The sequence below is a fragment of the Pipra filicauda genome, unplaced genomic scaffold (assembly GCF_003945595.2).
Source record: "Pipra filicauda isolate LSUMZ 115617 unplaced genomic scaffold, ASM394559v2 scaffold448_size536912_pilon, whole genome shotgun sequence".
NCBI classification, from domain to species: domain Eukaryota; kingdom Metazoa; phylum Chordata; class Aves; order Passeriformes; family Pipridae; genus Pipra; species Pipra filicauda.
In genome coordinates, this window is record NW_024104585.1 from 463,812 (window position 1) to 491,460 (window position 27,649).

At 35.8% G+C, this 27,649-nt stretch overlaps 1 protein-coding gene across 2 annotated transcripts; it reads left to right on the plus strand.

Moving 5' to 3' along the window:
* The first annotated feature begins 69 nt into the window (after window positions 1-69).
* Window positions 70-27,370, plus strand: FEZ2 (fasciculation and elongation protein zeta 2). 2 transcript variants are annotated; one of them, XM_027735076.2, is made up of 9 exons: window positions 70-341; window positions 1,830-1,938; window positions 4,995-5,111; window positions 6,576-6,720; window positions 9,799-10,067; window positions 12,803-12,883; window positions 17,537-17,612; window positions 19,868-19,933; window positions 25,146-27,370. In XM_027735076.2, exons 1-9 carry the CDS (start codon window positions 103-105, stop codon window positions 25,160-25,162), a joined length of 1,119 nt encoding a protein of 372 aa, XP_027590877.2. In that variant the 5' UTR covers window positions 70-102; the 3' UTR covers window positions 25,163-27,370. The 2 variants fall into 2 exon arrangements, with proteins under 2 accessions (XP_027590877.2, XP_039241826.1); XM_039385892.1 differs by lacking the exon at window positions 12,803-12,883.
* Window positions 27,371-27,649: the final 279 nt, after the last annotated feature.

Consider the following 27,649-nt stretch of genomic DNA (forward strand, 5'->3'; position numbering starts at 1 on the left):
GAGCGCTGCCGCTCCGCGCCCGCCCCGAGCCACGGGAGGCGCCGGGAGCGCGCACGGCCGGGAGCGCGCGGCCCCGCGTCCCCGGCTGCGGTGGCGGCGGAGATGGCGGCGGCGGCGGCCTCGCAGCGGGACCCGGGGGACTGGCAGGACTTTTCGGGATTCCAGCCCTCCGCGGGGAGCGGCCCCGAGAGCGCCCGCGACAAGGGCGGCTGGGGCGGCGGGGATCTCGGGGCGAAGCTGTCCCTCTGCTTCGAGCCGCCGCAGGCCCGGGCTGGTGGCGGCGGCGAGAGCCGTGTTCCGCTGCGGCCTCTCACGGAGCAGAGCGCATTGCAGGACGACGAGTGAGTGCGGGCTGGGGGGTGCGGAGGGGGCGGTGGGGAGTGGGGGGGCCCGGCCCGGCCTGAGTGGACAGCGCGGCCTGACAGCCCTGTCCTAGAAAGCGCTGCCCCTGGGCCTTGGCGAGCCCCGGCAGGGCTTGTGGGCTGCAGGAATGGAGCCTTTCCCCGCCCCCGGGGCTGCAGCTGCGAGCGGCCGGGCCCGGGCAGGAGGGCACATTCGGCCTCCGCGGCGCGGTTTTGACTTGGAGCCCTCTGGCTTTATTCCCGTGACGGCCAGGGAAGCGTGTGAGCATCCCTGAGCCTCTGACCCCGCCGGGCTAACGAGAAGTACCTGTCCTGAAGTTCAGAGTGACCGGGGGTAGTGTTTGTTTAGCGTCTTGGAAAGTGCCCACTGTCTCTGTTAGTGCAGAAAGCAAATGAAGAACAAAATCTCAGCTGCAACCGTGATAATTGTGGGGTTTTTTCCCCTGAGCAATAAAGCTTTTCTGACTCATGCTGATTTCCAGTTTTTAAACATTATTTTACAAATATTTATACTTCTAATTTTATAGTAAATTCAGTCAGCTTATCTTCATTAAAAATACTGCAGTTTTACTTTAAGGTAACAAAATTGTATGTCGTCCTCTAAGAGATGAAAAAAAAAAGCCTGTCAGCAAGAGACTAGATATCTATGGTATAAACAGTGAGGTAAGTTCAGAGAACCATGAGTCACGTTGGGCAGTGATGGGGCTCTGTCTGCTCTTCTGTGTCTGGCTCGGCCATTCCTCTGACCTCCTCTGAGCCTTAGCTAGGCAACCACTCCAAACATCCACCCACAGCAGAAAGCCAGGGCTTGCTGGGTGACGAGGGAGCAGCCTGCTCGCAGAGCTGCTCTGTTGAAAGTCTGAACTGGTGTACCAGGGTGGGTCTGCGTGTGCAAGGCTCTGGTACTGCCACTGTAGAAACAGCTACGATTGACAGAGTGGTGGGATAAACTCAAAAAGAGTGCTGCTGGATAAAACTAAATTCTTTCAAAGTTTTAGTATAATTTGTGTATGTTTGTTGTTCTATCATAAAGGGAAAGAAAAAAAAAAACTGGTTCAGAATTTGCTACTCAGTCTAATTCCTTATACTAATGTGCAGAAGGAAAACAGGAACAGCATTAGGAATGGAATATATAGCTCAGTTAAAATTTTGTTAAAGGAAGGGCTCATCCACCCCCAAAAAAGATTTTGAATATGGTTATATAATTACCATGGAAGCTGTCTCTTCATTTATTCTATTTCACTTCTGTGCATACATTGTTTAAAAAGGGAAATAAATTATGTTTATCAAAAAACATTTTCTCTTAGCTTCAAAATTAAAAATATTGTGAGTAACTTGCAGATGAATATTTAGGGAGGAAGATATAGTTACTGATACAGGTATACAGTCATTAAGAATATGTTTATTGCTGATCGATTGCTGCTTATTTTAAGGTCTGTGTTTTTGTTCCTTTATTCTTCTCTCCAGGATTTGGAATGCTTTGACTGATAATTATGGTAACGTGATGCCAGTTGACTGGAAATCTTCCCACACCAGAGCTTTGCACTTGCCAACACTGAATCTTTCAGAAAAAGGGGTAAGTTCTGATCAGCAGAGGTACCCTCTTTGGATCTTTTTTACTCAGCAGCAAAATAAAACTATTTGCATTTGTGTAAAAAAGTGTCGTTATTAAATGACTGAAAATATTTTTAATGCTTGCCATTATACATGAGAGGTTTTTAAAAATAAAAAATCTAACAACCATTGATGTATGTTTGCATCTCCTTGGGTTGAAATAATGCAGGGTTAGTTTTAGATGAATGTTCATTAGAGCCAGAGCATGATAGAAAGAAATGTAAAATGAGAAAGTGCTTCACATAAAATCTTTCTACTGTCTGATTCATGTTGGACACTGATGTGGGTAAGGGAGGAAAAAAGGCAGGGATACCCTGATTTAGTAAATCCAGTATGGACTTTTTTTAAGTTCATCTCAGTCTGCAGTCAGATGGCTTCTTTAACAGGAAAGGTGGCCCAGGAGACACTGAATTGCCAGAGTTTGTTTTGTTTTCCTTATTTAATGGTCTGGGGAGAGAACAGGGAATTAAGAGCTTCAGAGAGGTTTATAGAAAGGGTTGTCCTCCGATCTTCTTGTAAGTGGATTAAAACGTTTCAGGAAGAAAAGCCAGGAGGAATTCCCATCTTAGGGGTCTTCTGAGGAAAAGAGTGGCTTATCTTTTAAACATAGTGAAGTTGAGTTACGTTGTAAAAATATCTGTCTGTGTAACTTGAGAATAGGGTAATGCTTTGACTTCAGCCATCATTAGATAATCCACAGATGCTTTTAATGTGACAGGAGTGAAGATTGTTCTGCTGAAGAGGATATTTTTGGGGTTCAGCAGGGGAAGGTTCCAATTTGGAACTCACTTTATTGATTTGAGACTGATGTTTATCCCTTGAATTTGACTTGTGTTTATTCTAATTTTTATTAGAGTGCTTGTTCAGATTTTCTAAGTGGTTTTAGAGTAATTACATCCTTACATTTTAAGTAAAAATACAAGCCCCCCCTGCTGTGACCTGGTGTCACTGAAAAATGGACTGGAAGACTAATGGATTTCTCGATAAGGAACTAAGTATAATATTTTTTTAAAAAGTTTCATATAGTTTTTGTAAGTTATTTGCAGGCAGCTATGAAGAAAGTACATAAAAAAGTGTAAAGTGCTGTTGCTGGATTAGAAAGAATCTTAGATGTGCTGCCAGGAGAGGGAAGAACAGTTTATGGATTAAACATATCTCAAGGTTTTTCAGCTTTCACTCCACCTGGCATACCTTCTGATGTGTAAAGCCTGTCCGTTTGGGAGCGTTTGACATACTTTTTTTTCTGCTTCTTTGTGTTCAGCAGTATTTCTGGATATGTGACAGCACATATGGACCAGCTAGCAGCTTGTTTTAACTTTCTTACCAGGAATACTAACAGCTAAGCAACACTTCCGTGACGCGTTTGAAACTAATAATATGCTGCGGAAGTTGTGCTTAAAGCATTTCTCCTGTGTTCTAGTAGGAAAAAATGTAAGATGAATAAGGCTGATTCATCTGATCTCAGTTGCTTCACATCACAGATCTGCGCACACTTTTATACGTCTCAGACAGTGAAAGAAGCGAAGCGGTTGGGTGGAAGTGTTGTACCTAGTGGTACAACAACAATTACTTGTTTGTTTTATTTTTGCTACATTGCTTTTAAATGGGTCATTCCCTGGTACTGTGAGGAGGAGGCACAGAGTGTGGCTGTGGGGAAAGCCAGGTGTTCCTTTTAGCTGATGCTGTGGTGGTTTATTAGCCTAAATTATCAGAATATATCCTGATAATCTCAAATATTTCTGGACATGTTGGAAGGGGAAGCTGATCTCCTTCTTGATAAACTTACCCTTGCTTACTGTCCCATTTTTGTTGCTGTAATCTTTTATACATGGAAAAATATTTGAGGATGGCAGATGTCAAAAAAATGTCAAATTGGAGTGTATCTGTGTAGTAGGTGAAGAGATATTCTTAGTGGAGCCTTGTCACTGCACGGTAATTGTAATTCAGATTCTGGGGAAAAAAGTGGACATTTGACTTCATTCCCAGGACTGAAGAAATGTAAATTGTATGTTATCCCCTATAGATGAGCTATCTGGGGATATTGGTTGCAGCTTCAAAATGAATCTGAAAACTATTAGGGTTTCTGAAGAAAAATTGGGAAAATTGGAGAATTGCAACAAAAATTGAAAACTGATACAGTGAGGACTTTGTACAGCCAGTCATAATGCTTGTAAATTAGCCCAAAGACCAGTAGAAGCAATTGAGTTAAAAATGTCAAAGGTTAGGGCTTCCAGCTCTGTGGGGCTTTTTTAGATTGGTTTGGCTGGAATCTAGTAATAGACAATGTGCAGGAAAAACTAACAACTTTGTAAATAAACTAGAATATATCACTGTGTGAGAGTAAAATATACATGACTAATTAAGGAGGGGATTTAAATCTTTTCTTTTACTATATGTATATCTTTGGTTTGGAAGGATGAGTATAATTTAATGGTATATGTATGAGAACAGTGTTACTTCTCTTTCTTTTTGAAAAGACCCTGAGGTATTCACCAGTGTATTTTTTAAATAATCTGGGGTGATACCAATGTTGTGATACCAATTTTCAATATCAGCTCTTCTCAGCTTTTTTCCATGTCTTTTATTAAGTGATAACATAGAACTATAAAAGCACATAAACTAACAGGTTTGTGTGATGTTAGATATTATAGGCAGGTTTTTTCACCGTTCACTGACAGGCGTCTATCTTCACTTAAGATTTAAATATCTACATTGGATTGACAGCCTTCCGTGTAGATATCTACGTGTCAGTGTGTATATGGTCTTCATATGCAGAGATTATTTAAAGAGTTTAAAGACTGATGGCTATTTTAACTTTCTGCAGTTGCAGTTTTGATTTCATTTTCCAGGTTATTTGACAGCAAGAATTATTGATTCCATTATTGCAGGCACGGAATCTGTTTCATTCTTAAAATTCAATATTAGTTTTGGGTTTTAAATATATACATGTATTTTATACACTCACATTTGGATGTGTGTATATGTATTTATATAAATACACCTTTTCATGCTTTTTAGGTAAATGATAACTTGAACCTTGACCTGTCAGATGATGAAGAGCTGAGAGAACAGTTGGATATGCATTCTATCATTGTTTCTTGTATCAATGAAGAACCACTTTTCACAGCAGAGCAGGTAAAGTGTTCAGCAAAGTTAGTGTTGTTGGTGTAATATGTTCTTTTAGTCTGTTTTTTTTTATTCTTCTTCTTCTTTTTGCTCCTTATTGTAGCTAAGCTTCTTGGTTGTTCTTTATTTAGGGTTGTAATAGTGTGTGAGATACTACTATGTCATTCAGATTTGAAAAGTATTCCAATACTTCAGGTGAGGTTGATAGTCCAGGGTCTTTGAAATCTTTATGCATTTCTTACCATGAATCAGTCAGAAAGGCTACTAAATCAGGTGTAAGAGTTAAAAAGCAAAAATATTTTCAGAATCTTAGTGGTGTGGTTAAGTTTGTAGTTTTCCAGCATGACTGTATGGCAATTCATAGCTTCACGTGGCTTTATTGTTAGCAACAATTCTTTGAAGTTTTTGCCTAACTTGAGAGCAGATCAATGTTTCTGCTAGTAAGATTTCAGATTACTTAGTGCCTAAAGACTTTGACTCCAAACCCATGGAAATTGCTCTTCTGAGTAAGGTTTATGATGGTCTATTAAGATCCTGCTTTAGGAAGCAAACACAATAATATATTTTCTTATTATTTAAATGGTTACCTGTGAACTCTGATGAAGAGGGTTATTAATAATATGAGAGACAGGATTGCTTGAACTGCCTCAGCTCTTTTTTACTGTGAGGTGGATCTCAGCAATGATTACAGCCTTTAAACCTGTAAAAGTTGATGTGTTACTTATTCAGATGTCTAGTTAATAATTTGTCCTGTAGAACTATGGTCACTTGTATAATGAAAAGTAAGCTCTCCACTCACAGAATTTCTGTTCTCATAGTTTCATGTCTGGCTCAAGTCTTATGTGCAGGGATGCAAATCAGCTTCAGGTTATGGTGGATCAGTTTGTAAAACTTCTCATAGGCACAGCAGATTTTCAGGCTGTTCAGGGGGGTTTTTTGGTTTTGTTTCTGAGGTTGTTTGGGGTGGGGGTATTTTGTTGTTTGGGTTGAGTTTTTTTGTTTGGTGTGAGATTTTTTGGGTGGGTGGATGGGGGGTTTGTTTTATTGTTGTCTGTTTCTTTGTTTTTGCTGGGTTTTGGTTTGGTTTGGTTTTTGGTTGATTTTCTTGGGGTTTTTTAGGTAGAGAAGTATAGTGAAGTAGAGGGACATAATTAGTTTTTGGTGTGTTTTCCTTCAGCTGAATACTCAAGAGAGATACTGCAGCTTGCTCTTTAGTTCAGGTCTCTTAAGCAGAATCATGTGTACCTTCATACAGAAATAACCATGTAGTTTCAACACACTGCTTGCTATGTGATTACCAATTTACTGTGACAAGATACGGGTATTCTCAGGGAGCGAGGATGGAGAGGATGTCAGGATGTCAGTATGATATTTTTGACTCTCTTCCGTCTGGTCTTGGTGTTAGTTTCATCAAATGGCAGGCTATTTCTCTTCAGGCAGGAGGGTTTTCATAAGGGTTTTCATTTTTCAAAGGTGATTGAAGAAATAGAGGAAATGATGCAGGAATCGCCTGATCCAGATGACGATGAAACACCGACCCAATCAGATCGGCTCTCTATACTTTCCCAGGAAATTCAGACACTTAAGAGATCCAGTACAAACAACAGTTATGAAGAGAGTAAGTGATATTTATTAAATATTTTGCCCTTATGCTTACTGAAAATAGTTGAAAGGGTAAGTTGGCCATGTGTTTAATTCAAAGGAAGTCCTTCTTACGATATATCTGTATTCAAAAATATTTTCAAAATACCCTGAAAGAATAGTCTAGATTAAGAACATAAATAGAGGACTTATCTTTGTCAGCTTTCATAACTAAGAATAAGAATAAAACTTTATAGAATTTCAATTTAAAGCAAATACTCTGAAGGCTGATACAGTGGAATGGGATTTCTTCATGGGTAGAGTGATAAATTGGTAATTGTTTATTAAACTTTCGCAATTTCTGTAAAGTGAGACACTTTCTTGATGCCCGTATGCTGTTTAAGATTAGCTAAAGCTCTTGGAAGCTGTACAGTAAATAAGGAAAAGGGTGTTTCTTTGGTACTGTTTCAGTCACTGCAACATATCTTCATTGACAGTAACACAAAAATAAGGTGACCATTCCTTTTTTTCCCTGTAAGGACCATGCATATTTTTCAGTCCTCCCATTCCTCTTCAAAAAGTTTAAAAGTTAAAAAAATCCTTTGTGTCTTCTACTCAAATTAAATCATCTGTGCTTCCCTACACAAAAGCAAAGAAATTACACATGTAGTTTAATTGTAACAGGTTGAATTGTATGAAAAAGAAGCCTGTGACTAACCACTTTCATGATGGAAAATCCTGTGACTAACCACTTTCATGATGGAAAAATTTGTTTAATGTATGCATTTGTCACAATCAATTCTAGAAGGTGATAGGGATACGAAGAATATTCCTTAGACAGTTGTTATACTTTGGTCCCTCTTATAAAGTTTAGTGATTTCTTTCCTGTAGTCTGGGTCATCAATATAAACTGTAGAAGATTCAGAAAACTGGCTGACCTCTTGGGGCATCACTTACAGTTTCTGCTATGTTTCAGATTTATGGAGGAGATACCATTTTCATGGCTGGACTCTCAGCTGTCTCAACACATAAATTTAAGGAATGTGAAAGCAAAATGTATTGTGTTCAGCAAGGCTTCCTGCTTTCCTGACAGTTCCATATGTCTTTAGGTTTGGAGCTAATCAAGCTTGCTTGATATTTCATATCATATTTATTTTGCTTTGTCTTGAGTCCATCTTTTCTGTTGCATCTTTATGGTTTAAAGGTCAGTCTTGCCTGAACTGTGCCTTGAGTTACTTTGACAATTAATTTAACTTTGCTTCGCCAGTTTCTCAGAATCTGCTTTCTTGTCTTTCAGGTCACTTTTATTAAAAGCTCTTGTTACCTTTTTTCAGTGTGTGAAGGTGCTTCAGTGTTGGTCTGCATCTCTCTGAAATTTTTGCAGGTTTTTGCTGGAAACTGTCTGGCTTTTATAGGATAGATAAGAGGTGTTCATGTTTAGGATTCAGAGCAGGAAATCAAAGCTTGTATTTAGTTTTTTCTTGGATAGGAAATGACACGTATTAAGGCAGTCCAACAGTCAAGCTGTGGTTACACAAGTGAGTTCTTTAGCCTACATATCTAAGTTTCAGTACACGTAGTCTTCTGTATTTGAATTCCTCTGTCTTCACTCACCTGCATTAGCTGAGTATTTCCTATGTAGCCCTTTGTAGACTTTGATAATGACAATTGGTCTATCATAAACAAGTCAGAACTGCAGTTGGGTAGCCTGCACCTATGTTTTTGGAACAATTGTTTCTTAGGCTGTGAAGCTGGTTTTTAAGTGTTGGGACTCACAGGTGCTCTCTCTCAGTACTGTAACAGGGTTTGAACAGAGTTTAAGGCATAAGCTACTCTGAAAAGGTCTCCTTTACAGAGAATTGTCTTAACAGGTTTCATCGCTTTTTCTTTAGTTGAATAAGTGACAAGGAGCTTTCTACAATCAGTTTTCCCTGCTGTAATTTAAGAGAGAAAATCTACATGTCACGTATTACCTTTGATGTTTCTAAGAGCAACACTTTTTTTTGTAGTTTGTGGCCTTATTTATATTTTTCAACACTTGTCTTGTCAGTGTTTTCCCTTACAAGAATTTTTTTAGACATGATATTTACTAGACTAATTTTATGAAACTAAATAATTGCAAACATCTATTCCGTGTCCTTAAACAGATTGTACCCGTCAGTGTAATCAGGACTAGCTGTTTCTCAAGTGCCATTTAAAATTATGGTCTTTGACATAGCAACTGCTGGGACTTACTAGCTTCCTGGGTGTGTCAGACTTAAACTGGAACAAAAAGCAGTCCTTTAAGAATGTGCTCATTTCTAACCCAAGCAAGCCTCAGAACATTTTCTTGATCATAATTTCACTCTCTGTAACACATGACCCAGTAGTACCTTTGAAATGCAAACCTGGATGTTTGTTTTTTCCTTACAAACTGACATTTTACAAGCTTCTGATTTAGCTTTGACCAATTCAGTCTCATGCTATCTCAAAACTATTAATGCTATTGATCTAGGTTTTTGTTTCAGGCAACGCAAGGCCATGCTTTTGACTACGTGAAAAATTTGGAGAATTTTGCTAGTTTTTCTGCTAAATACTTCAAAAAATGTCATAAAACTTTGGCACAAGCTTTTATTAATATGCATGCATACCTTAGCAGTATCACCAAGAAGATTTTCTTGCTCATAGAATATAGTTTCTGTATTGCTATGGATGAAAAACCCAGGGATTCCAGAAATGCCAAAGTTTTGATTGTCGTCAGAAAATATGAAGGCCTTTTACTTTGAACAGTGAGTGCAGGCGGAAAGTAATAGTTTACAGTGGTGTCAGAAGTTTAGCACTTATTTCAGCTTCCTTAACTACCAGCACTCTCTTCATATTTGCAGATTATCTCAGATTTCTCAGAAGTAAGAAAAAAGTTTAACTGTCTTCTTGTTGCTAATCTTGCTGCCTCTGGGATGTGTTTATTCTTTTAGGAATTTTATTTTAGAGCGTAAATATAGTTAAGAGTTAAATATAGTTAAAGAATTGAATTTTTTGTTTTGAGAAATTTCAGAGTACTTTTTTCTTTTAATCCCCATAAGTTTTCTCATGCTTAAAATCTTGACAGATTACTTTTTATATGAAATATTTTTAGGAATAAAAAGATTGTCTGTTGCTGAATTAAATGAACTGCTAGAAGAAATTGAAACTGCTATTAAGGATTATTCTGAGGAACTGGTACAGCAGCTGGCTCTACGAGATGAGTTGGAGTTTGAGAAGGAAGTGAAAAACAGCTTCATTTCTGTCCTCATTGAAGTGCAAAACAAACAGCGAGAACACAAAGAAACTGCAAAGAAGAAAAAGAAGCTGAAAAATGGTAGTCCTCAGAATGGCAAACAAGAAAGAGGTCATATGCCTGGAACAGTAAGAAAATTTTTATAGCTCGTTATACTTTTAAAATGTGTTTTGTTTTTTCTGCATGGGAAGTAGTAGTTCTAGATTATATCAAGATACCTGGTACACCTGCTTCTATGCTTTCATTCGCAAACAAGGCTTAGGCACTTCCTATTGAGAATTTTTTTTCACAAAGTTGTATAGTATTTTCCTCTTCCCATACTCAAAAAAGATTTCTTTAACTGTTTGCAAATTAGCCTGGAGCCAACATACCTTTCTTGCAGAAAATACTGTCTGCAGATGTACTGCTCGGTGTTCTTTTGTCAGTAGGCAAACTCATTTATCTGTTTGGTTTCACTGTATGAATTTTAGTATGTTTTAGTCTTGCAGGAAATATCGTTGGTGTAGTTGTACAGATGTTTATTGATTGTATTGTTTTTTAGGTAGGAAAAAAGTGAAAGTCTTACCCCAGGTCTCTTAACCTGGGGCAGAGTTACTACATCCAACAAGAGACAGGGATAAGGCCAAAGTGTAGTGCAGAGGTATAGGGTGGGGAGAATTTGTTTTACTGTTAACAGAATATCAGCAAAAGGAAAAATGGAACAAAAATGTCTTTCAAGTGGAGTTCAATAAGAAGAGTCAAAGAACGAAAGAAATTAGGTTATTAGCTTGTCAATGCAATTTTTTCTTTCTTACCTGACTAGTATAATTTTAAATTATTTGCGATACTAATGTTTGAATTTTTTAGTGCCTCTTACAGAATGCAAAAAATGTGTTTTTGTAGATCTTGGCTAAGTCCCAGAAGGAATGCTTCAGTTGGACATTAAAAGGTTTGGGGTTTGCTTTTCAAATATAAGGAATGAACATTTATAATGAAATATAAACACTTCAGAATCTATTCCTAAACCTACAAGAATAAGATACCTGTGATATAACCTAAATGGGGTTTCGATCTCTTCTCTACAAGGAGAAATCTATGTGTGTAGCTAAATGTTAATGAAACTCTAAGAAAGTATGTCTGGAAAACCATACAAAGTTGTCATCACTTTACAAGAGCACAGCGAAAAGTTCCTTCTTGGTTCTCAGTCCTGGAAAACCAAAAAGTGGTATTTTACCTAGAAAGAAAAATAACTGTTTGGTTTTAAAACTTGAATCAAGTGATTCATAAGCTATTCTAGTTACTTTCAAGTTTAGAAACGTGAATGATGCTTACAAATATAACTGTATGTTGTCCCAGTATAAGATGTTTTCATATTTGGCCGCTTGAAGATGCTGATGTGTCAGGTTGCTTTCTAAGAGGGAGTGAACAGACTAGCTCATAAGTAAGACTGTATGCTGCACATGTGTGATTCCTTTGAAAATAGCTTTCACTAGATACAGATTTGAGAGCCCTCTCCCAGAAGGAGGTGCAAACTTCCTTGCTTCAACACTCCTTTTTTTTTTCTTTTTTTTCTTAAGAAAGTGCTGAGAATATGCGTACAGAGAGTATGTTCAAGTAGCTTTGTGAAGAGTGAGTTTCTATTAATAAATAATGTATAAATTAGTAATTTTATTAACTATAGTGAAGTCTCATTTAAATACAAAGATTGGAAGTAGAGTTAAATTTTCATACTCTAAGAAAATGAATTCTCCTGTAGATACTATAATTGAATTTGAAAGAAAATAGATATTTTAATTTTTTATCCTTGATACAGTCTTTGGGTAAATCACTTTCTTAGAGTTCTAAGACTTTTATCTCTCTCATAAAGGCAAACTGGAGAGCAATTAAAAATAGTCCAGGCTTGAAGATACCAGTTCCCTTAAGTATGATATCTTAAAAGGGTTAAGATGGCTTTGATAACATTTATGTCTTTACTGACCTTGTTGTGCTTTAGAAAGCAAATGAATACTGTATTACAGCACATTTTATTCCCCCTCCCATATATATATATACATTCAGATAAACATACTGAGGTGTGGTCTTTTTACTGCCCTGTTTCAGCAGCTTGACAGTTTCTTCTTCTTATATTCTTGTCAGTTGCCGATTTTTATATTGCATGCTAAACATCAAAATTATTTTGATTTTTTTATTTTATTTTGTTTCACTTGTCTTCTCCAGCAAGCAAAAAGGATTACAAAGTTCAAGGAAAAAAACTGTGGTTGGATTATATATTATTTTTTCTTTACTTGGATTCCACAATTCTATGTAATGGAGCTTGAAATCAATATGGGTGTATTATTAACTAGTTTTGTATGTTTTATCATATTACAGAAAAGGGGGAATTGTAATTGTTACTTCAGTTGTGGAAAAGGAAGCATGAAAGCGTAAAACATTTTAAAGAGGTGGAGACTGAACAGTGTTTCTAGTAGGTGCCTAAAATCTGAAAAATCTGAAAAATTGGTATCAACAGTGTCTTTAAATGTATATCATTCAAACACAAATGTTAGAGGAGATTTTATTATGAACTAAACTTTCAGAAATGCTATTTTTTACATTCCAAAATGAAACAACCTTAAAAGGCAAGTGTCGATTATCAGGTCTGCAGTGAGAAGGTTTTATTTGAATAAATTTTGATGTAGAAATACTGCTTAACTGCCATTATAAGGTTTGCTTTTTAATGATAAAAATTAAGTCGATGAATGAAGAAATAGAAATGTGCTGAAATACATCTCAGAGCTTGTCTTTGTCATTTGTCTTTCACAGTCTTGATAAATGCTGATTAATAGTCCTCTGAACTTTTCTCTGTCCCTTTTTTTTCTCTCTGCTGTGTTTTCACTACTTGTAGCGCTTCAGCATGGAAGGGATCTCAAATGTCATACAGAATGGCTTCCGCCACACGTTTGGAAACTCGAGTGGAGAGAAACAGGTGCTGGGCTATCTTCTCTCTTTTTTCTCATTCTTTGCCTGCACTTTCAGGAGCTGAGATCTTGAAAATTTACAGTAGTTGAAGATAAATGCTGAGACAGTTAAAAATAGGATAAAATGTTGAAATCTCTGCTCCTTCCCTGCCTCAGGACTCTGATCAGCCTTCAGTCTCTTTCTCTCCTCAACAGCTCGAGAGAGTCAGGACTTGATACCCTGATGCACTGAGCTAATAACCCGTATTTCTTACCCCAGACTAAAAGTCTGTTTTGCCATGATGCATGCTTCAGATACGTTGCATGTCTGTAAAAATCTAATATCTAGTCAAAGAATATGTATCAGGTTAGATGTAGCGTTTCAGCCTTCAGCATTAACAACTTGCACACTACCCCCAAGTGAAAAAAAGGTTTTGTTTTCTTTTTTCTTCAAATGTTCAGAGCTGATATATCTAAAAACAGAGTAGAACCTGGAAAATGCATAGGCTGTATTGTATGTCTTTTGCCTTTGGAAACTGCATGCTTTTAAAAGCAGTGAAATGTGTGCAATGCAGATTACCAATATAAAATACCTGAGCCATAGGCAAGATGATGTATGTCCCTCAGAGGCAAGATTTTATGCCTTATTTCAAAATAATACTTGCCTGTTTATTTCAGAAATGTAGCATGTATTTTATTAAATGCATTCTGTATTTTAGTGAACTGTTAATGCTTATGCTATTATTTAGTCTTTTGGCACACATTACAAAATATTGGTATTTTACATTATTTAACACATACCCACCCATTATAGTTAATGCAGTTGTGCCAAAGGAGTGCATTAATTTTTTTTTCCCAGTGAGAAATAATTTGAGGCAATAAATTGTCTGGTAGTTTAGAAGTCAAGGCTGATTAGGCTTTTGTCTGGGAGATGAGTGTTGTATCCTGCAGAGAACTTCGGGAGGTAAAACAACAACACTCAAGTCATTCCTGAAGCATTCCTGAAGTCATTCCTGAGGTTTGAAATCATGGACTTACGCACTTACTCGGGCAAGGGATATGTATGAGAGTTTATGAATACATTGATCCAGATATTTCTCCCCAGCTTTCGAGATCTTGAACACATGTGCAGAGCTTACCTAACTGAGTACATTATCTCAATACTAATAAAGATATAGCTCTGTTGTTTTTTCTTTGCTATATATATACATACAGCTATTTACCTGTATCTTTAGGCATTTTAAATATCATGTATTTTCATGACATGAAGATATTTAGCTATGCCATCCCATCACACTTTTTGTTAAAAGACTTTCACTGCTTCCTTCTAGACATATATAGCATAATCATATGTTAACAATAACATTGAGTGGATAACTCTTCCAGTCATTTTTTGAATTAATTTACTAATGTTATTCTTCATGTTGATCATACTTTTCCCCTGATTTATCTTATACGATATCCTTGTTAGTGGGGTTATGTTTTTTTTTTCCTTCCTATATCCTAAAGGATCATGGAAATAATATGAACTATACTGAAGAAAGGTGGGAAAGATAATTAAATCTGTTCTGATTTAGTTCCTAGAAATCCATTTTTCTATGGCATTTGTTTTCTGTTTGGAAGGTTTTTGTTTGATTGGGCCTTTTTGTCACATTACCAAACCCCTGACCTTGCTTCTGAAATACTGGTGTCATCTTCTTATTGTATCAAGTTGCAAAGTAAAACAAGTATCAGATATTCAGTTTCTTAGTGCTACTCTCACAGTATTAATTTGAGTGGTTTTTTCAGGGTGTATTGTCATTATAAACTCACATTCATGTGTTTTCTGCTAGCAGGCAAGAGTTAGCTAACAATCTGGAATTGCGATTAAAAAAACACAAGGACAGACAATTTGTTGTGTACCTGGGAAGGCAGAAGTTCCTACACATAATGTCACAACATAAAGTTTATGGCAAGTTTGAACACTTATTTTAGAACTCTTTTTAGTCTTTAAATTGAGTGGTACTTCCTACCTTCTACTACCCTCTGATAGTGGGTACTTCCTTTTTTAAATTTTAGCCCTTTTTTCTGTGTGTATGTTTGAGACAGAAGTGAAAATTAATTGGAGTTCTTGACAACATTGAAAGATAAACTTCCAATGAGCACTTCTTGTTCCCATCTGATAATGCAGTTGGGAAAAAAAAACCCAACACCCCTCTGCATAAAAGCCATTGAAATGTTTGTAGCTCTTTCTGTGATCATACTTCCAGAAGAAAATTCAAGATAGTCATCTTAATTTTGATTTTCAGGCATATCAGACACTTTTTCTGGTTATAAATTGTGATGGAAGTTGCTGCTTATCGTCAAATCTGCTTCAAAAATTTAGAGGTCACAGATTTAATAAGTGGTCGTGTCAGTCAGCTACACTTTAGTCCCTTTTTCATCCTTTTCATATGTTATCCTTCGCACAGCAATTTATGGAATGAGTTTTTATAGTGTTATTATAGAAACTGATTGTTACAGCTGCAACATATTGATGAGAAAAAGAATTTTTTCTGGAAACTAGGAAAGAAATTACTTTTTCTGTTTTCTTTTTAATTTTTACTGTTAGAGAGGGAAAATAATAGGAGGAGTTTACAGGAGAAGAAAAACAGGGATAAATCGATGTTTGATCCAGTGAAACATGTCCTGGTAGTTTGTTGTCTGGGTAAAAGGTACAATGCCACTTAGTTCTGAAGGCTGGAGAAGACAGAGGTCTGATTTATGAGTTAGTAGATCCACTTTCATCTTTGACATTTGCAGATTCAACAGCCTTTTATCTAGCTATCGATTCTGGTCATTTCATTAAGTGGACACTTCTCTGCTGATACTTGGTTGGTTACATCTCCTATAAAAGAGATTGAAAATTGTTTCCTAAGAAGCATTACATGCTTTCCTCTGCTGTGCTGAGTGGATGTGAGAAAATGCCAAAAGAAAAGGGAGTGAGAAAAGCACCCTGTGTTTGCAGAAGGTCTTGGTGAGGTGTCAGTACATCCCGTACAACTGGTTCCCTGAAGTGACACTGAACTGAGTCTGTTTGGCTTTAGACAGATGATATTTTTGAGCGTGAGGTGCACGATCCTGCTGAAAACATGGCAGTGGTTGTAGCAGCGTTTGGCAACACTCAAATCTCTTCTGCAAAGTGAACCTCTTCACCAGAGTCTGAGTTACACTTGACTCTCACTGAAGTGCTGTTACTAGGAGAGGAGACCTTTTACCTTGTATGACGTGTTTTCTGCTTGTTGCATGGAGAACTACACAGATCTCAAGTTGGATGAGGGATTGAGGGTTACTTTGCCTACTCCCTTGTAGCTCTTAATCCATAATAAAGTTTCTGTTAAATTCTTACAAACTGAATTGAGAGAAGTTTATCCACTGGAGAAAATTCCAGTGATTTCAGTACTTTTTAAATGCTGACCTCTTTAAGAAGAATATGCATCCATATAGGTTGCAAATTAAGATAGCATCTAAAATGCATTTAATAAAAACAATAGAGTTGCTTCAGAAATTTGGAAATTAATCTTGTTTGCACTGCAGGCATGAAAATCTTGAAAGAGGTGAGAAATTTTTGCCTTTTATTTTTTTTTAAACAGACAAGAATTAAAGATTTCAGTAAATAGAAAAAAATTGAGTTGGTTTGAAGCAATGTTAGCACACTCAGCTATTAAAATGGATAATTTAAATCAAATTCCAAATGGTGGGGCCTTGTGTTTCATTAGGCTCGCCTTGTTCTTTTTGGTTGGAACTGTAAAGCAGTAGAAGGTGAAAGTTGTCTGTTTTCATTTTCACCTAACTGAAATTAGGGGCATCCTAATTTTCTTTGCATAGGGGACTAGATCACCTTCAGAGCTGGGATTGGGCTTTGATCTGTCAAAATCTTTGGAATGTTTCATGTTCTTGATACGAGTTAACCGGTCACTGAGAAAGTCTTGCGGCTGTCTTGAGGCTGTTCAAACGAAGTTCAAGTTTGAAGATTTGTTTAGGTTTTTTCCCAAAATACTTCTTAGCACTCTTCTGCAAACCTGAATGCCTTACTTAAGGTATCTCAACAGCCTGCATCAGTTGTGCTCTGGAATCCTTTAAAAAGGTGACTGTTCTTAGTTTCTCAAGTTACTTGAAGGTTACATCCATATTTACCTGGAAAGGTTTTTTATGTGTTTTCTGGAAAGAATTACTTTCTGATTTTAGGCACAACTCATGATGCCTGCTTGATATTTATACTCTTTTTTAAGAGCAAGTTTGAAAGTTGTTCATCTGCATTTATAGTGTTGTTTGAGGAAAGGTTGTTCTTTGAGCTTTTTTTTTGATTGTAAGAAGTACTTTAAGTATATGAAGGACTTCTGGAGGGAGAAGAGGAAGGACTTTGCTATTGGTGTGCATAGGCTCTGAGGAAGAAGCGTAGCAGAGAAACTTTATACTGTAAACAACTCCAATTTTTTCAATACTTTTTTTTAGTGTTTAGCTGCATGGCTTCTCAAATGGCCACATAATTTGGAAAAAAAAAATAGAAGTTGGCTTCTGTGATAAAGGCTTTGGGATAGGAAAGGTAGAATCTTAATTATTTGTGGCTAACAATTTCAGTTGCTACAATTTTTGCAAAATAAAATGCAAGCAACAAAGTTGCATGAAAGGACCTTCAGTTAACTCTGTTTTTCATTTGACAGTACTTAACAACCGTCATTCCTTATGAGAAGAAAAATGGACCCCCATCTGTTGAAGATCTTCAAACATTAACCAAAAGTGAGCATATGAAGTTCCCCCACTGATCCTTTCCTCTTTGTATTTCTAACTGTGTTTGCTCCAAACCATTACTCCATATACTTTTCTCTTCCCCCTTACCCTATGCCATGTATGTAAAGTTGCATGATTTTTAACCATACTTTTCAGCCAGCTTTAACTGAGCCTTCATGGTATGTTGGTGTTCTATTTGTTCATTGAAACCTTGAAGGCTAGAAACTTGCATGTATCAGAAAGTAAAAGTTCTCACATTACTTTGACAACTGGGCCTTATGGAAAATACTGCATGTCATGTAATTTGGCAATACTGTCTTGTAGTGCCCAATATACCCCTGTTTTTTTAAACTTGCTGTGCTTTATTGAGGTTATTGTAATGACTTTGAAAAATTGAAGTAGATGTCAAGACACTTGTGAGTAGTTGCGTAATGATTGTGCTTGATTGCCTTTAAAATAGCTGCCTTCTCTCTATAGTTTTAGTGGTTTGTTTGGGGTTTTTGTTAGTAAATTTTTATAATTAGGAATTCCAAACCAAACAAGAGTTTTGACAATGCTTTTAATTCCCTGTTCTTCACATCTTTTTAGCCAGATCCTCAAAATTATTTATAAGTTCTAAGTTCTCTAGTTGTTTGGGGTTTTTTTTAACTCTAATTTGCAAGAAAAACCAAAGTTGTATTTTTAAAAATTACCTACTAAGGTGATTTAGAGCATCTCTAGGAGTCAATGGCATCTCCTTCTTTTGAGGTTTATAGGAACAGTTTAAAAATAGGTGGTAGAGTGCATCAATGTATTTTATGAGATCTCAGTGCAGGGCTTTGGATCTAACTATGTCTTAAGGTGATTTTCAGCAGCACAGTTCTGTGATTCCACAGGTGGCTGAGATGGTAAAAGGCTCATTGGTTATTTCCTAGAAAGAGAAAATAAATAATGTATAAATTCTGGAGTAAATGAAATATTTAAGCAGGAATTAAATTTCCCTTATTTTTCTACAGTAGACACCCTTAGCTGTTAATTCATATTTATTTTGTGACAAATGGATTTCTCATTTTGTGTCTATTCCTGCAGTGAAATTTTATCCTCTTGCTATATTTAAATTTCTCTTGAAAATATTAAGCAGAGAGAAACTAAAGCCTCCTGAAAAGATTTTGTGTTGTTTGACAGTTTATTAACAGAATGTCTTGTACAAATGCATTGTAAAGAGTATTCATAGTATTGACTTCTGTTGGCTGGTTGTGGCTGGAACTTCATCCTGTGACTCCACTGCAGGTCTCTGACTCGCTCTCTGCTGTTGTTAGGGCCAACAGTAAAGAAGGTGTTTAAGGCTGTTCAGTTGGTTTTTCTTTCAAAGCTGTATATTATTCCATAGTGATGAACACTAATGTCTGTCTGTAACATAAAAATTGATATTAAGCACTTTATTAAGCACTTGTTATAATTAGAGTTTAGAGTCTTGTGTGAGGAATTTGAAGATTACTGCTATTCGATATAATTCTGTATTTTTGATTCTTTCGGTCATGTCCAGAGTGCTTTATAAAGGGTTGCAATTGTTTGTCGTTATGGAGTAACAGACAAGCTTATATGTGTCAAGTGGAGCTATTCCACATGCTTTCCTTTCTTCAAAAATAGGCAAGATGGACAAGATTGACTTCATATACATCACAAAAATGACATTTTGGCATTATTCTAAGTTATTGCCAAATTCAGTCATGTATTTAAAATTTTTCTAAGCTACAGCAGCTAACATTCACCATTTCAGGAGGAAAAAACCCACCGCTAATATTTTCATAGAATAAGTCACATAAGTATTTCTCCAGAAGAGCTTCATTGTTCCATGATTTGAGGTGAAGATCAAAGATATTAAGTAATGGAGCATACTTTTATGGCCTGAGATTTCCAGCCCATCAGTAGTTGTTAGCGCATATTAGTTTTGGGTGTGGTGGCTTTATTTTGGTGAGATTTTTTTGTAGGGAAGAGGTCCTTGTTGTTGTTGTTATGTCTGATGACATTTTATGTAATAATTAACTACATGAAATGGGACTCTTGCATCCGTGTACTGTGGAGTTCAGTGAGAATTACACAAGTGAAAGGTGGAGATGTGATGTGTCTCATTCATTGTATCTTCTCATATTTCAGTTAAGAGTTTTCTGACTAATCTGGTAGTAATGTCCCTATGAGTAGTTGAAACAGCTCCATGGTATTTATTTTGAGTGCTGTGTTTAATTTATGGCTAAATGTCTGCTTTACTTTTTTTCTTGCTTTAGTTCTACATGCCATGAAAGAAGATAGCGAGAAAGTGCCAAGCTTGTTAACAGACTATATTTTAAAGGGTGAGTGTGTTTCTTGGCAGGGATTTTATTTTATTCTAAATTAACTTAAAGTACATTTAAGGTGTATTTGAAAAGAATGATCCTACAGCATTCATGAATTATGTTGCCCTTCTATCAATGTAACTTTCATTTATATTCTATTTTGTTCAAGATTTCTGATTATACAGTTCATAAATAAAACATGTTTATTTTGTTTGTGATAGTATAATGTAGTAAGTATGCAGTGTATATTCAAACAGCTGAACAACAGCAGCAGGAGCAAAGAAATCTGACTCATGAAGTTAAATAGGTACAACTTATGTTGTACAGCTTTTTCAGAATTAGAACTCAAACTGCATTTGCTATATGACTGCTTATAACTTCATTTTAAGTGTTGCCTTCTGATCAACAGTAAAAATTATTTATCTATTTTACTTGTTATAGCTTCTTCACATTTTATTTTAAAAGTTTTTGTATGAGTCATTTATTTTCCGGTATTATACATTGATGACATTAAGAGAATTTCAGGCATTGAAAGTCACTGCTTGCTTTAGCTTTAAGGAGCTGTTCCAGGTAGCTTCCAGGTTGTTAAATTATTTTTAAATGTTTTTCTTCTGACTTCGTTTTTGCCTAGATCTTACTGATGCTTATGGTCTTACTTCAATTCTTGGCATATAAATGGTACCAATTTTTTTTAGTGTTTTAAGTTTACCATATGCATCAAATTCCCAAGATCTGAACAAACAGCTGCCACTCAAATGTATATTACATTCTGCTTTTCATGTGCTGCAAAAGTTTTTCTCTTCTTTCGATATCATGCTTTCCAAGTCTCGCTGTTTTTTCAAATATACAATCATTTGACTTAACTCCAGGTGATTTTTAAAGGTTTTTGTATTTCTTACACAGACATTCTCATCTTACACATATTTGACAGTACCATCAGGTTTAAGTTGTATAGTGCATTGTTATTTAAGAAAATCTGAAAAGAGCTGTTCAGTATTCCAGAAGCTCCGACAGACTTCCTGTTGGAAGAGGTCAATTTCTAAGTTTTGTGTAGGGTTGCACAAGTACCACATACAGTAAGAATGCAGAGATCCTTTCAGTTAATTCCTTTGATTTTTCCATTGTTTGGTTACCCTTTCTAAAAATTCATCTTAAATGAGACAAATGTATTTGCTTATGAGCTGAGAACCATGTAGGATCAAAGTTTTTTTAATGGCGATGGCACTAGTCTTTAATTTTCTGAGGCACAATCTTTGACCCAATTGTTGTCAATAATTAAAAATTTTTGCTCTTCATAATACATCTGGTAGAAAGTGATTGGATTTAATAGTGCTTTTTACAGTGTCTGCTCTTATTTTTAGATGTAGCTATCTAGAAAAACCTTCAGATCACTAGGATACTGAGAAGAAACTGGCTGCCTAGGGAAATGGAGCAATGTCCTGCAAAGAAGGCTTATAGACATGGATTACTTGAACATATGATAGGATGATCTAGGAAGCTTGAACTGAAGTTTCCTCCTGCCTCTGCATGCTTGTGACTTACAAATCACAAGGGATGTTCTACTAGCTAGATGTGACAATTACAAGAACATCATACATATGCAAGCGCTGTTATCTCTAAATTGTAAAACACAAATGATGGGAGTATGAAGACTAATCACTCACATCACTCATACTGAAAGGAAAAGGCAATTTCCCCTCAGCTGTCATTTCCTTAGTGAACAGGACCAAGCCTTTCTTCATCCTGTGTGGGTCTGTGTGCACAAGTGGCAGGCAGTTGTACAAGCTAGGGAGCACAGAATTTTACTCTTCCCTTCAGTGTGGCCTTAACTGAGCTGTTGACATTATGTTAAATATTTATAACTCAGCTAACAGTGTTCCATTGTAATGCAGATTTATCCTGTGAAACAAAGTCTTCCAGTTGTTTCTGAAGTTGTAACCTGTTTCTCATTTTCTGCCACTAAAACTTCTGGCCTGAAACCTCAGTGTGGCTTTCATGGCACAAAATACTCCCAGCCACCTGTCTGTTGTCTGGAAATTACTTTTAAAGCTTGTTAAAGGGAGATTAGGTGAATTCTCTACAATCACTAAGATTAACTTTTAGCTCAGCTTTTGTACCTGAAATTCCAACCTACTCCTTACATTCCAAAATAAAAGTAGTGACTTACTTTTTGAAGATTCTGCTGTACTGTAAAATATCTTGGCAAGGTAAAAATCTTTATGAAGATTTAGGGGTTTGAATTTGTTTTCCAAAAGAAGTTCTGTATCCAGTGGTAATAATCCATATGGTATGGTGGTAATTGTATTCATTTTACAATTTTCTCCTCTGTGATCCAGCTGTCGTCTTACACTGAATGGATTTTATTGCTTTTTCTTAAGCATTAATCAAGAAATGAAATTTTGAAATGTGTGAATTATATCACCAAACATACTTTGTTCTGTTAAAATCTTTTAAGTGCTTGTTCCTTTGAGGATCATTTTGTCTAATCTTACAACAAAAAAAACCAGACAGGGTGTTACATGTGACAGTAGGATATGTGTAGCTTTATGGAAAATCTGGTTTTTTTGGCATTTGTCTGCACAGGTAAGTGCAGACAAGGTTTCTATTTTATATATATTTATAAATATATATATATTTTATTCTACACAGCAAATAAAAAAAATCTTAAAAGTAAACCCTTAATGATTTTTTTAAAGCAGCACTGTCTTGTTATTCTATGGTATGTAAGAAATTAGAATATGCAGTCTTATGTGGGTGTTGTGGCTGTCCACAGAATTATTAGTAAACTTTCCCAGATATTGGTGGCCACTGTTGAAAAGTTACTTAAATGGTTTCGAAGCAAGAGCTGAAGAAAAAGTATCAGGAAAAAGATTGTTTTAACAATCGCCAGAGTATTGTTGGCACAATGCAATGGGAAAAATAAAAAAAGAATGCTGTGAGCCTGGAAAGGTAAATGGAACCGTAAGGTTGAGCAGTAAGTGGTGATGTAACAGGAAATGTTACCACATTACTGGTGTTCTGATAAAAAAAAAAAAAAAACAAAAGTCAGTGAAATGAGTTTGTGTTTTCTTTGAAATTCAGAGTGTTTTGTAGCATTCACTATCTTGAATAACTTGAACTAAATGCCAAAATAATTCTGAAATTTGGATCATGTAGGAAGACACGCACAGTTCCCTTCTGTCTGCATTGTCTAATAGTCACTGTCTTCATTTAATAATGATTGAATAGATTTGTTTTGGCAAGACGTTTTGGGCAAGAGCTGGAGCATGGAATTGAAACTTGAAGGAGAATTCTGCAGCCAGATCACCTATTGATCTTCCATGGATTATTCTTGTACTTTTTTTTTTTCATAACCAGCTAATGCTTCTGAAATGCTGCAAATAGAAATCCTCAGAACATGGGATGTGCAAATCCAGTATAATAAAGAAATTACAAAGAACAGTGCAACTTAGTGCATTTCATGTTAGGGAAAAAAACATATATACTTCTCAATAGGATTATTAGGTTTGAAATTATTTCAGATGTTTGCTTTTTTAAAAGCATCCTCTTTTCCCAATTTCTACTGCCCCCTTGTGTCCCCTAAAATGTTAAAAATACCATTTTTTTCCTCATGCTCAAGTCCGTCTTTCCAGGGGTCAGTTAGCTCTCCCCTGGCTCTTTTCCACAGGGAATATTTCCTCACAGGTAAGTGTCCAGAAGCCAGACTAAGTACATATTCTGTGTAGAGTTGGGTCCAATGCAGTAACTTACCTTCTCTTGTTCATGGTGCTCTTACTGAAGCCCAAATTATTTTCAAGGGAATTTTTTCTTTTTGTTGGGTTCTGTTTGTTTTTACTTTTCAGTGAACATTTCTATCCTTAACACTAATGAAAAGGACTTAGTGGTTTCCTTTGCAAGTAAATTTTAGTTCTTCTCCCGTCAGCATATGATTCATGTAATATTTTAACATTGTATAGCTTTAGAATTAAGATAGATGGTAACATGAAACTGCTTAGCATTTGCAATTGTGCTTAATTTTTTCTGAATATATTTTAATATATCAATATTGCTATTATATTTTATCAGTAGAGATCATGAAGTAGAAACTGGGATTTGAAAAAGAGTGTGGGAATGAATTTGCTGACAGGGAACGAAGTACCAAACCAACACTGAAATTCTTTATCTTAAAAGGCACACTTCTGGACTGAATGAATTAATTAATCATTCTCTGTACCTTTTCAAGGTTAATATTTTCCTTATTCAAGAACACAAATAAGTGTAAATATTTGTGACATCCTTGAAACATAACTGTTATATAACAATATATGAGTATGTATTCATAGTTGAAATGAATGCCTTTGTAATCAGATGTGTCATTACAGTAAACTGTTATAAGATGTATTTATTGATAAGCTCTATGTTCTTTTCCTTAACAGTCTTGTCCTTAAACAGTAATTGTGACATAAAAATACAGTGCTACAAATAATATGCTATACATTACTACTTAGTAAAATGCCTGAAATACCTAGTTTTGTTTTTTCTAAATGTAGATGTCATGAAAACAGTCATTTTCCATCTTTCACTTTGCTCTTTCATATCTGTCCTTTCAAGTAAAAACTTAAATATTTTTTTGTTTTAATAAAACCAGAATTTACACCTTATTCCATTTTTAAATTATGCAAGTATTTCAGATAATGAGAACATTTATTTTCTTGACTTTGAAGTTTTTGTTTAATTGTTACACCTGACTTCTTTATTTGCTTTTGTGTTGTGCTAGCATTGGTTTGAAAGCTGGATTGCTCTGAGGTTTGTGTCTTATGTTGAAACAGGAATGAGAAACACATGAAGGACATGTCTTATCTTCCCACTGTGTGATTCTTGCACACGCACCAGAATTGGAAAGTAGAGTTAGAATCTCAAATTGTCAGTGCATATTTTTAAAATATAACTGCATGTGTCACCTGTTATTTAATGTTCTGTTTTCTCACAGAACACTTCAAAAAGCACTGTTTAAGACATGACCTTTAGTTAACTCATTTCTGGATAGTTAGTTAGATAATTGGGTTGTGTCACTTAATTACCTTTTGAGAGAGGCTGATAATTTAATTGCCAGTTTCAAAAGATTTCTAGATTTTACTGTGTTACTAATAGGGTAGAATTCAACATTTAAATATTTTAGTATATACATTACATTTTTATACAGACCAACTTCACTGATGTTTATCAAGATGTATTTGTGGTTCTTTTGCAGTTCTGTGTCCTACATGAAGAGGGCTGCCTTTCAGAATTAGCCATGCTCCTTTCTGTGATGAGAAGCTTTCTGTGGATATAACTCATAGTATTTTTTCATTTGGCACTATACCTAAAAGAAGTATGCATTTACCTCCTCTGTGTGTACGTGGATTTTCTGATCCTACAGTAAGTCGTCTGGGCATGACAACTCATTCATTTTAACTTAATAGTGCAATGAACTGGAGCAGAGAACAAACATTGTACAGTTTTACTTGCATTGTTCAGACTTTTTAAAGTCTATTTTTACATTGTATAGCATGTAGTAAATCCTCCTGCACATTTTGTTGTTGGAAGGAAACGTAAACTTTGAATAGTGTAAATAAAACAAGGCTTATTTCAAGGAATCCATATTTAAAAGCATCCTTAGTTCCTGTAGCAAAGATGAAAAAAGGATCGTAGCCAGACTTGGAATTAAGGATTCAAGAGAGTTCTCCAGGACGCATTCCCGGATGGTGTTGGTGAAAGTCAGCAATCAACACTTCTTTGAAAATGATAATGTTGAACTATACAACGGTATTGTTCATAGATGAACAAATCCAGATGCTTTGGTCTGACATAAGTGATTGTGTTACCAATTCTTTAACACAAACATCTGAGAAATGTAATGTTTCATATTTCGTTTTATTTTAATTATTAATGTTCACGTGGCTTAGATATGCTCCCATATTGCTGCTATAGTTTTAGAGGTTTTAATAAGTGTTTGATCTTAATGAAAATGCTTCAATATATAAACATTTTAAAAGACAATATCTTTTTAAAAGTACATGTACAGTTTGAATAACTTGCACCTGGCTTCCAAGTTAGTATTATATTGAGACATTTGTTGTTGTGTTTCTAAATTTTACTACAAATCTCTCTTATAAATTGTATGCACTGTCTGCTCTGTGATGATGTGTCTGCATTCAAACGGATGAGAATGTATTTTACAAATCCTGTATGAGAAACATACCCCATAATCTCAACCTTAAACACTTGCCACAAGTAATTTTGCCAGTCTTAAGGATTAGATTGAAGTTTAAAGAGTACTAATAAAAAAAAAAAAAAGAAAAAGGAACTATTTTCTAGGTTGAATTCCTATTGATTCTATACCCAGATTTATATACTGAATGTCTAAAGACACTGGAATATAAGGTTCTAAAGAGATAAACTTGTGTTTTCTTCAAATAGTTTTTTCCATTTGAAATCTTTGGGGGTTTTGTTAGTTAAAGAGAAATATACTCTTGAATACCTTGCATCACTTCAATGCTCAATTTTATCATCATCACCAAATAGTATTTTGATCAGTAAAATATATTCAGTTTAAGAATATTTCTCATAATGCTTTTTTTTTTTCTAAGGGCCTCAGAATTTTTGTCTTTTGTGCCTTTTTCAGACCATAAATTTTTCAGTTTAAAATTCTTTTTCTCTCTCTCTCCTCAGCTTGACACATACTTGCCAGCCTGCTCAGGAATAAATAGATGCTCTGCATAAGTGTGTCATATGTAAAGTTTTTTCATTGCTTTATTTTATGTCATTTGTAGTTTCTCTAAAAAAGAAAGCTACCATTTATTTCTGTAGCTGTTGTGTTATGAACTCATTATGGCATGCTTTTTGTATAGAAATTCTTGATGTTGACTTGATGTTGATGCCTGGAAACTGGCAAAGGGGGTGACCCTGCTTTATTTTTAAAATGGTGCACATGTGAAACCCACCCTGTCTCTATATGAGATCTATTCAGAGGTGCTTCAATCTCCTGTTGAGGCTTGAAGTGAAAAGATGGAACAAAAAAACCCAAATAAACAAACAAACAAAACCAAACAAAAAAAACCCCACAACCACCAAGGGAAGAATTTAAAAAAAAAAAAAAAAAAAGAAAAAGACAATAACAAAAAAACTTTTGACAAAGTTTGTGTTACTTGTAGCAAATCTTGGATGACTTAAAGTCATGAAATACTGGAAGTAATGAAACTGGAAAGAAAACTCATCACTAAAGACCAGAAACAGCTTTAGTGGGCTAAGCAGCTGCTTTGGTATTTCATGCCCCTCATCAAACTAAGCAAAATTTCATTTTGAAAAGTACCTGTTTACCTTGTATGCATTAAACAACAACTGCCAAAGATGGCAAGTATTATATGTATACCTATATATGTACATAAAAAAACAGATCTCATAACATTTGAATAAAAAGAGCCATGCAAATCTGCTTTTCTGCTGAGTTCTATGCACTTTGTATTCTCTATTACGCATCCTTTTTCCAGATCCGTTACTGAATCTTGCATTCTTTCAGGGAGATGGATTTCGTTGTTCATTTTAGTTTTTGCATGTGACAGCTGTAAATGGCCATCCAAAAGCAGTAGCTGAGAGATGCCCTACCAGAGATTTAGTAAAAATACATTTTTTACCAAAATCCATTTCATTTTTGATATGAAGAGTCCTGGAAGCAAAGTCCTCCTAAAGTCACTGAATTTTAAGGTACTTAAGTTA

What these genes read in the sequence shown, in the direction of transcription:
- FEZ2 (XM_027735076.2), top strand. Translation starts at nt 103, where the DNA reads ATGGCGGCGGCGGCGGCCTCGCAGCGGGACCCGGGGGACTGGCAGGAC. An exon ending in CACTTTTCACAGCAGAGCAG is followed by an intron (nt 5,112 to 6,575) that starts GTAAAGTGTTCA and finishes CATTTTTCAAAG; the next exon opens with GTGATTGAAGAAATAGAGGA. An exon ending in TCTTCAAACATTAACCAAAA is followed by an intron (nt 17,613 to 19,867) that starts GTGAGCATATGA and finishes TTCTTGCTTTAG; the next exon opens with TTCTACATGCCATGAAAGAA.